Consider the following 10,641-nt stretch of genomic DNA (forward strand, 5'->3'; position numbering starts at 1 on the left):
AGAACGTATTAATTTAAGATTTTATTTTTAAAAATAATAAATAAATATTAATTACAAGCAAAAGAAATTTTTTTTATTTAGAAAATAATTTCATTTATAATTTTTATTTAAATTATAAATCTTATTTTTTATCTTTTTTAAATTTAAGAAAAATAGTTTATTTAACGAAAAAAAATATGCAACCAAGATATATTCTGCCATTTATTAATACAGAATCATATTTCTTTAATATCTTCAAATTTTATTGTAGATTTATTTATCTTATTACTTAGTATTAAAGGAGATCTAAAAAATTATTCTTAGCTTTATGTTTATAGAATATTTGAAGTTGATTTGTTGTAGCCGCTGCAATCTATTTAAATTTATAAAATTAATTAATTAAATTTTTAATTTTTAATTTTACTATTTAATGTTTAGAAGCAATTCATCTTCACATTATTTACTAGAGACTCTGTATTGCTTTCAGGATCTAATGTTAAAAAACTTTGTATCTATTGCTAGTTAGTTTTTTATGACATTTCTATTTCAATTTTTCTAAAAGCTGTAGAATTAAAGTTTTTCTCATTCCTCTCCTAAAACTTTGATTCTATTATTATAAAATATAAATTAAATAAATAAATGTAATTTCTTAAAAAAATTTTGTAGCTACTTAGTCCATGTTCAAAGATGTTCATATAAAATTCCATTTTTTACTTTTAGCTTAAATTTAAATAATTTTAAAATGATTTCTACACTTTAGCTTTGATTATTGGATTCAATATTCTTTTTTTCTTTTTTTTATTAAATTAAAATGGTACAAATTTGATTTTTTCTGAAGCATAATCTACAAAATTCACTATTAATCTCTTTAGTTAACTAATGTAATTGCTCAAAATTTTGTAGATTAAAAATACTATAAAAGATATATTTATAACAGCTATCAAAACTAAAGAGCAATAGTAAAAGTAGCTAAAAGGATTTTAATATGAGAATACTCCAAGCAATATTGTAAATCCACATATTTAAGTAGATATAACATCAATTTTATTTATTTCATCCTCTTAAAATGGCTTAATTTTTTAAGATATTATTCCCTATATTGCAATAACAATAAAAACGAGAAGTCCTTTAACTATAATTAGTTATGAATAAAAGTTCAATAATAATATTATGATTATTTTCTAAGCCATTTTCAAAAGCTCCCAATAATAAGCCTTTTACTTGTATTCATGATAAAGGAATCCATACTTAAGTTTAACTTATGGATCATCTAATTATTATTTATTTTTTCTTAATAACACATAGAATAAAATTGGAAATATTAAAATCCAAAGTATAAAAAATGGTAACAATATCATTAATAGATAACGAATATGTTATTTAGTATAGCATTCATAAGCAACGTTTGACAGTATGTAGCTTGTATCGCCTATAGTTCTACAAGACATCAAAGATATTATTTATTAAATTAAATCAGGTTAAAAGTAGATTATTAAAAACATTGCTGCTGTTACCAATTTGTAAGTGGGAAATGGTTATTTAATATTTTAAATTGACTTCTAAAATATTAATCCTAATAGAAATATCATAAAATAAGCAATTATAGTAATATGAGAAAAAATCAAATTCACAAATATAATCGGTATACTTGTATCTAATTTTACTAACAAGCAGCCTAAAGAACTCAAAGTATATTTAATTGGCTATCCTATAGATAAAGAAAATACCATGAAACCTTCATTTTTTATTTTTATAATATTAATTAATTTAAAATAATTTTAATTTAATTTTGATTAAAATTCTAAGATTAAATTTCGAAAGATTAATTACAAAACAAACTTGTTTTGGTAAATAATATAATAAGTTAGTATTTCGTAAAATAATTAAAAGTATTTAAAAATACAGAATTATAATTATACCTTAAGGCACTTTAAGGTTGAATGTTGCTATTGAGCAGATTATTTGAAAATAATTAGTTAAAATTTTAATAAAAACACTTTGCTTAGATTCTTAATATTAAGACTTTTTCTTTCTATCATAAAACATTCTCATTAAACTTTTCTTGCTTACTTATGATGTGGTTTGTTTAAATATTGTATTTTCGTTTTCATTTTTTGTAAATAATATAGAAGACTATCTATTTTTGTTATTTTGATAACTAACTCCTTTAGAAAAGGCTCTAATTAATATATCTTTTGCTGTTTGCTATTTTATATTAACAATATTTGACTAAATAGAAATGGACATTGAAAATAGTGTCCAAATAGTTAGACCTAGCAATCCATATAAATTATATTTGACTTAATCACACTCTACACAAGAGTATTTACTAGAAACCGAATAAGATTTCCCCCAAACACTTCCATATAACTTTATTTTCAAAATAAAAAATTATTAAAAGAAGTTACAAAAATTATTTTATTACATCACATTCTTCACACAGTGCTCCAATGTGTCCTTCATAGCAAACAAAATTTCCATAAATACCACCAGGACAGTTAGCTTACTAGTTCTCACATTAAATTATCAGACTACTATCAACAGTTTTTCTCCAATAACCTAACTTAGTAACTATATTATCTCCTCCTGAGCAAATAGCTCCAGTAGGACAATCTTAACATTGCTAAACATGAAATGAGTATTATCCTTTCTGACATATATCGCACTCAGTTAGAGTATTATATGACTTTATTTGTTCACCTGAAATGCATTACCTAAAATTTATTTTTATATTAAAAGTGTAGTTTTATGAATATTGATTAGAAGCTGCATCGAGATTATAAATCTGATTTGAAAAAAATTGAATAGTTGTAGATGATCCAGGAGTTCCAACAACTGTAAGCTAATCAAACCGAAAAACTTTTTGCAATTAATCATAGTAAATATATTAATTTCCTCTTATTTAGTAACTATTGTAATTTTGTGTCGACAAATCAATTTTCACTTATACACTGAACATTTCCTTTTCATTCTAAGTAAGAGGATAGATTATTTCATTTTAATCATTCATTAACTAAAACTTAAGATCAGTAAGAGTACCACCACTTCTAAAACTATGTATAACTAAATCACCACTATCAAAGATTCCATGATGCTTATTTAAAAATTCCTAAGCATTTACTAGATTTAATTTAGTGGCATATGAAAATGAATCGTCACCAAAAATATATCCTTAATTACCCTCAAATTTACAGTCTATCAATAATGGAGAAATTCCTTACTTGAATAAAGCTCCTCCAATTTACGCCTTATTTTAAATAAAATTTGTTTCTGAAATACCAATTATTTGTGACTAAGGATTAATGGTTGTTGAGAAAACAAATATTGAACCACCTCTTCCATTAATTGACTAATTTTAGATAAATACTGAAGATACAATATTTAAGCTAAATATCTTATTTATAATAAAAAGTATAAATTTTTGTGCAAAATATTAAATAAACTATAAATTATATTAATAATTTAATTATTTTATTTTAAATTTAGGAGTTATCATAGATTATAATTAAAAGCTCATAATAAAACATATCTAAAATTTAGGTATTTAATTTTTTTTATATTTTATTAAACTTTTAAAAATAATTTGTAAAAAGATTAAAAAATTGTAAAACAAAAATTAATTCTTTAAAATTGATATCAAAAACTAAAATAAATCTTGAATATTGATTGAATCGGAGATGTAAATTTTAAGTTGTAGAGTTTTCAAAAGGTTCATAATTATATAATTTGTATTTTACTTTTAATTTTAGTTGAGGTAATAATATTTTTTATTTTCTTTTTAATAAATTAATTAATTCCAATTTTATTGTTTTTTTTTAAACTAAATATTAAATTTTCTTGAAAAAAGGAAGGTTAAAATATTTTTTTTAACATAAATAGTATTGAAAAATTTAGTATTTTTAGAGGGTATATTATTTTTTTAAATAAGAAATAAAATCTAAATTTTAATAGCAAAATCAAAAAAACTTAAATTTATTTTTTAACAAAAATTTAAATGTAATTGATTTAAAAATCTAAGCACTAAAAAATTTTGTAATATCAAATTGTAAAGACTATGATGTTTAATAAGAATGCTTAAAAGATTATTGAACATAATAAAGAAATGTGATACCTAAGAAGTTTATAGCAAGATATTTAATGCACCTCCATTATAAGTTGCAAACAAATCCTCAAAATGAGAATTTTTGATTAAATTTGTTCCAAGCAATCCATTTATAAAGAATGCACCTCCAAAGCTAGACTATTTAATAAATAAGTATGTTTAAAATTATAAATTAAAATAACTTACTTATATTTATTTAAAAACAGAGTCTTATATGTTTAAGTTTCCATTTTCAACAAAGAATGCTCCTCCATTACAGTTAATACAATTTATATTAGAAAAGATAGAATTATTTTAGACTAAAACTGTACTATTATTGGCCAAAATAATAGAGTAATTAATATCTGATGGATTTACTTCTTTTATTTATTATATATTTCTTTATTTAGCAATTTATCTTATGTTATTAAATGTTGAGTTTTATATTTAAATTTGTCCCAACTGAAGTTAAATTAGACTTTTTTCAAATTAGCAATTACTTATATTTGTATTTTTTAATACAATATTTGAATTTTGAGAAATTATGAGTAATGGTATTTTTGAATTTTAATTATTTAGACTTAAATTTGAAATATTCGTACTCTCAACTTAAATTTAAGAGTTTTCACTGCTCAACAAAGTTGCTTGTTAAGATTAAGAAGTTTTTTAATACAATTCATAATATAGCGATTGTGATGTGAAGTAACCTTATGTTATAGAAGAAACATTTGAAATATTTACTTTTATATATTAAGCAATTATAAAATAGTTATCTTATATTCCATTTATGTTCGTAATAGAACCTCCAAATATTTAGATTTAAGAATTGCTTCCTTTTTAAGAATAATACCTAGATTTATTATTAAATTATTTAAAATATAAATATTTATTTTATTTTTTATAAAATCTTATTTTTCAATATTTATTTTTTTGATGTAATTTGGATAAATAAATAAAATTCAATTTATCTTAGTCTATTTCTAAAATAAATTAATTTGAATTATAAAATAAAATAAATTTACTCAATACTAACAGAGGAAGCTTATGGAGTGAATGTATAAATATTATCAAAATAACATTAAAGGAATGTAAGATTAAATAAATTTCCTTATGAATCTACTGAAATAGCTCCTCCATCAAGGAAACCATAACCCTCAGAAAATGAACTGTTTGAAAATAAAACTTTCAAGCTTTTTCCAAAAGACGAAATATAGAAAAAAGAACCCTTTTATGCTACAGATTAACTAAAATTAGAATTTAACACCTATAACTAGTTTACAACAACATTTACCATACCTCCATATTAGTTAAATTAATTTATTATTTAATTACTTTTTGTTTTGTTAAAAGAAGATTTAGCAAAGGTACTATTTACTATTTAAAGAGTATCACTTTAGATATACAGACTGTTGTATTTTGAATTACTAAAATTATTTTCATATGTTACATTATATAAATTGACTATTCCTACTAGATTTTCTATCCATATACCAGTTGTAGAATATGTAAGTGAATACTCTATACTATTTAATTAACTGTTTTAAAATGTCAAGTTAGATATTTAAATATCTGCTTTATAGCTGCTTTATATGTGGATTGGATTGACATAGGAATTGAGTTATGTTTAGCTTAATAATAAATTTTAAAATAATCCCATCGTAATGGACAATTATAACTGTTTATAATTATTATTATTAATTACTATTAAAGAATTGTCTTATATAATCTTATTATTTAAATTAATATTATTTATAACCACACTAATAGCTTCGTTAATATGAATGCATCCTTCTGTAGCGTAGCTTAGAAAATTTTTATTGGAGTTTTGCTAGTTTGAGCAATTAAACTGTGTGATATTGACCAAATTAGAGTATTCAAATGTTCCTAAAGATATATTATAGTGAGTTAATAAGCTTACACTACTCATTATTATATTTTAAATTTTATTTGTTTAAAAAAACGAAGCAATATTTAAGTCAGAGCTAGATTTAATTTATAGTGAATTATTAAAAAATCTTGCATCTTAAACTATCAGTTAGTGGCTTGGTTATGACAAGATAGAATAGAGGGAATTGAAAAAAAGGTAATTAGTTTATGTATAAAATGTATTATTTGATACTTGTATTTCTTTAAAAGTAAAGGTTTAAGGAGGATGGCTGAATGAAGTAATTGTTTAAAATATATCATTATAGCAAAATGTATTATTTTAAATTTGGACATTAGAGACTTTAAAATGACCTGCAGTAAATAAAGGAACAGTATTTTAACTATTTGTCTTAATCTAACAATAATTATTTTGTAAAACTAAATTTGATATAAAAGCTTGAACATCTGTTTACTGATATAAAATACTGAACTATTCCCCAAAATTAGAATTGCTGATAGTTAAATTTGAAATACTTACCTATTATTTTATTTAAAATATTAAAAATAATAAGTTTCTGAAATATTAATTATTTAAATTACTTTATCTGTATTGATTGTAGATATGAAAAACTTATTATTTTTAAAGTTTTAATCATCTAAAGTATAATTTAAAATTTATATAAAAGAATTGTCTGCTATAATTTATTAACAACTAATTGAAGAATCGTATTGAGATTTTAACTACACATTCAGTATATTTACTGAATTAATCACGTTTTAGAACTAAAGTCCACAAGATTACTTCATAAAGCTTACTAATATATTCTCAAAATTAATTTCTTAATAGTTATTAAACTACATCAAACTATCATACTAAATTTAAGCTAACTCGTTGGATTTACTTTTTATATTTAATGTTACTAAATTCTAAAACGAAATATCAAAAAATTATGTATTTAAATAAATAGTATTGCGTGGATCTAAAATAATATTTATTTCAAGATTAGTCAAGTTAAAAACAATATCTTTATAATGAGAAGCCTAATTAGTATTTAGATTAAAAAGTATTAATATTTTTTGATAATATAGATATATTTTACAATTAATAAGGCTTCAATGTAGCTATTTGAACTTGTAAAAGGAACAAGCTCTGTTCCTTAACCATAAGTTGCAGTAATTGATTCTTACTGATTAGTTATATCGAAATAAAATGTTGTTTGACAACTCGTACAAAAAGAAGGATCATCTAAGCAATCCTGGAGAGGATAAAATATAAAATTATACTTATATTAGATCCATAAAGTATTATCTTTGAGTAATTCAATATGATAAATATCAAATTTTTATTAACTTTAGTAAATAGAAATTAAAAAATCAAATTCACCAGATTGAGAATTATACTTATAGAGATAAGTAATACTTGCAACCATATCAGGAACTGCTATAACAGATATACTTGAAAATGCCCTTAATGATATTGGAATAGAAACTAGACTAATTAAATACTATTAATTTTAAGTTTTGAGATCAAAACTATAAACAGAACGATCACCACAAATTATTATTAATTTTTTTACTGTGTTGTAATAAAAAGTTTCTGCTATTTAAGCCTAAAGACAGTTCCCTATTTCAGAAATTTAAAAAAATTAAGAAATAAATATCAATAAAAAATATTGAGCAAATCTTATATTTTTAGTTTGTTTTAAGTTTTATTGTAAATAAGAGAGTTAAAATTATTTTTTAAAGATTAATTTCTTAAAATATTTTTACTTAACTGAAGACTGTATTTAAACTCGTAAGTAGGGGAATTTAAATCCCATACATATATTTTCCCTTATTCATCAATTCCAATAACTTCTGGATTACTTACATCTTCTAATGATGCTACTGCGTACATAGTGTTTTATAAATTATCTGACTAATAAGGTGAAGTTAGAGTATAAAATTAAGATGTATTTTATGCGTTTATTAAATAAAACAAACCATCTATTTATTAACTCAGCTTAGATTTATCTGGAAAAGATAAAACAAACCATGTTGAGTTTACATGCCAAAAGGGATCAAGCGTAAGTCCTACTATATCCCAAGTAAAATTAAAGTTATTTGTTTGAATAGGCTGAGTCTAGTTTAGTTTAGGTATAAATATTAGTTATTTTGAAACAATAATTAAAAATATACATTATCTCTAGAGTCCATTGGTAAAATTAAGGTTGTACTAACATAATCTGCAGTGTCTCTTAGTTTAGCAAAAAGACATAATTCACATCCTTTTACTCTGTAGAAACTGTTATAATTTACATAGAAACCATAAGTAAATTTATTTGTTTATATGTGATATAAGTCTTATAAAGTTTCGATTTTAGAATAATATAAATTTTTGGTCCAATAAAATAATATAAATGTTTGATCAGTATCTTCATAAACAAATCTTCTAGAGAAGTAGTCATTTATCATATCTATAAATTAATATAAATAAATAAATTTGAAACTAAAAAAAAAAATTACACAATTATGAGTAAAAAGTGTCAGAGTTATAGTCGAATATGTGTACAAAATATATTTCTCCCATATATATCTGAGATGTTCCTTCTAATTTATACCATGAAAATGTTTGTTATTCATAGATATATTTACAGTAAGCATCAGGCTACATGTCCAAATCTTTACCAATTTTAATATCTACATAATAAAGAAAATATGGAGTCCCTACATAAATTACTGGCTTACCGTTTGTATATGTAAATATTAAATTTTAAACATAGTAGTCAGGATAGTATTCATATAGATCTGTTTAGTGAAATATAAAAAAAGATAAATTCAGAAACTTCTTAAACATAATAAATTTTACATATGTTGAACTTTTGTACATACTAACCAGTTTCAAAATTTAATATTTATACTCCTATCAATTATAGATATCGACCACCAATAAATATTACATCGTCATCTGGATATTTATCAAATACTCTATAATTTCCACCATCAGAATATTATTATGCTATTTAAATTTAACAATTTAAAAAAAGAAAAAATCAAAATCATATACTATAATCGATGATGCCAAGATATTTAAGCTCTAAGGTATTTACATCTATACTTGATGCAGTTAATCCAATTTCAGTACTAGTAATAATTATCTTATTTTTTGAGCATTTAAAATCATACATTTTAAAATAGAATTGTTATTTATTCCTAATTCTATAATCGTTTAAATAATCAAGAGTTTTTAAAATTTGAGCTGTTTGTGTATCAAATAAGTAAATCCTATTGACTAAATTCAAAAGCAGACCATATTTTGTCTTAGATATCATTAAAATAGATTGAATGTTATTTATGTCAAGAAAGCGAATAGACTAAAACGAAATAGGATTGACAATCATGATTTTACCAGAGCTTAAAATCAGAATTTAGTTTGAGTATTCAATGTATTCCATTCCACTAATAGTATATTCAGCTTTAATTAAACAAAACGAATTATAAATAAATAAATAACATTTTTACAATTTACCTCTAACTTGATTAATTATACTTCGAGAAGGAGACCTAAGATCGGCAAAATACAATTGACTTTATCCCTTATTTTAGGTACTTATACTACTCGTACATATTACCATAATATTTGTTTAGGGTATTTGTAAGAATATATTAGGAATATATCCATCGTCATAGATTAGACCTTACCATTAATAAATTTTCAAAATTATAAAAAAATCAAAATAATCTTTTTTACTGAAATATGATAGAATTTGAGGACATTACTTGCAGATTATATAACTTATGTATAAAAAAAACAATCCAATTTTCATAATAACTTCTTAAATTCACCTAATTATTTTAATTTACTTTAAAAATTTATGTAATTTAAGTCTTTTACTCTTCCTTTTTTTTATTTTATATAATATTGATCCTATTTGTTTTAATTAATTGAATTTATGATATTTTAGATTCAAACTTTATTTTTGTGTATTGCTTTTAAATATTGATGTTTATTTACAATTTTATGATTGATTTGGTTGAAGAATTTACCATTCATACTATCTATTTGCTAATTTATTGTACTTAATTTTATCAAAATAATAGTTAATTCATTTAAAAATATTATCTATTTACAACATCTAATTATGCATGTCTATTTTTACTAATAATTAAAGATATTTTCCAAATATTTAGAAAAATTCAGAATAAAATTAAAAAAACTCATTTATTTTACTTAAGAAAATTATTTTCAAATAAAATTAAAAATTTTATAGTTTTAAATATTAGGTTAATAGCATGTAACTTACTATTCTTTTAAATCATAAATATTTTTATTGAAAATTTGATGTCTAACTCTAAATTACAGATCATCATGCATTAAAACATACCACCTCACTTGTATTTACCTCTCAGATTTTTAAAATATTATATCGAAAAAATGTCTATAAACTAAAATTTTGTATTAGCATCAACTCACTAAAATATTACATTAATATCTATCTATCTATAAACTAATTAATTATTTCTTATTTTTATATTTAATATTTTGATTTAAAATAAAAATATATAATATATATTAAAAAATTTGTTACTTATTCTATTGATAAAGTATTCAATAAGCTTTAGTTTGAACAAATAATCAATTAGTTAATCGTAACTAACATCTTTTTATAAAACTATTGTTCAATTTTTATTTTGAAATATTTGAATAGTTTAAATTATTAAGTTTATTTTCTTTT

General features: G+C 21.5%; 1 protein-coding gene across 1 annotated transcript; it reads right to left on the reverse strand. All coding sequences in view use genetic code 6, as the record gives it.

Moving 5' to 3' along the window:
• Window positions 1-215: 215 nt before the first annotated feature.
• On the reverse strand, window positions 216-9,732 carry TTHERM_00584890 (transmembrane protein, putative; the record flags this gene model as incomplete). The annotated part of the gene is made up of 17 exons (XM_001032595.3): window positions 216-352; window positions 404-586; window positions 650-1,714; window positions 1,899-2,349; window positions 2,405-3,373; window positions 4,091-4,219; window positions 4,268-4,910; window positions 5,083-6,464; window positions 6,527-6,967; window positions 7,027-7,550; window positions 7,697-8,048; window positions 8,105-8,382; window positions 8,432-8,713; window positions 8,775-8,924; window positions 8,973-9,380; window positions 9,435-9,602; window positions 9,657-9,732. 17 exons carry the CDS (start codon window positions 9,730-9,732, stop codon window positions 216-218), a joined length of 7,638 nt encoding a protein of 2,545 aa, XP_001032595.3.
• Between the last annotated feature and the right edge of the window lie 909 nt (window positions 9,733-10,641).

This window comes from Tetrahymena thermophila, assembly GCF_000189635.1.
Source record: "Tetrahymena thermophila SB210 genomic scaffold scf_8254444, whole genome shotgun sequence".
NCBI lineage: Eukaryota > Ciliophora > Oligohymenophorea > Hymenostomatida > Tetrahymenidae > Tetrahymena > Tetrahymena thermophila.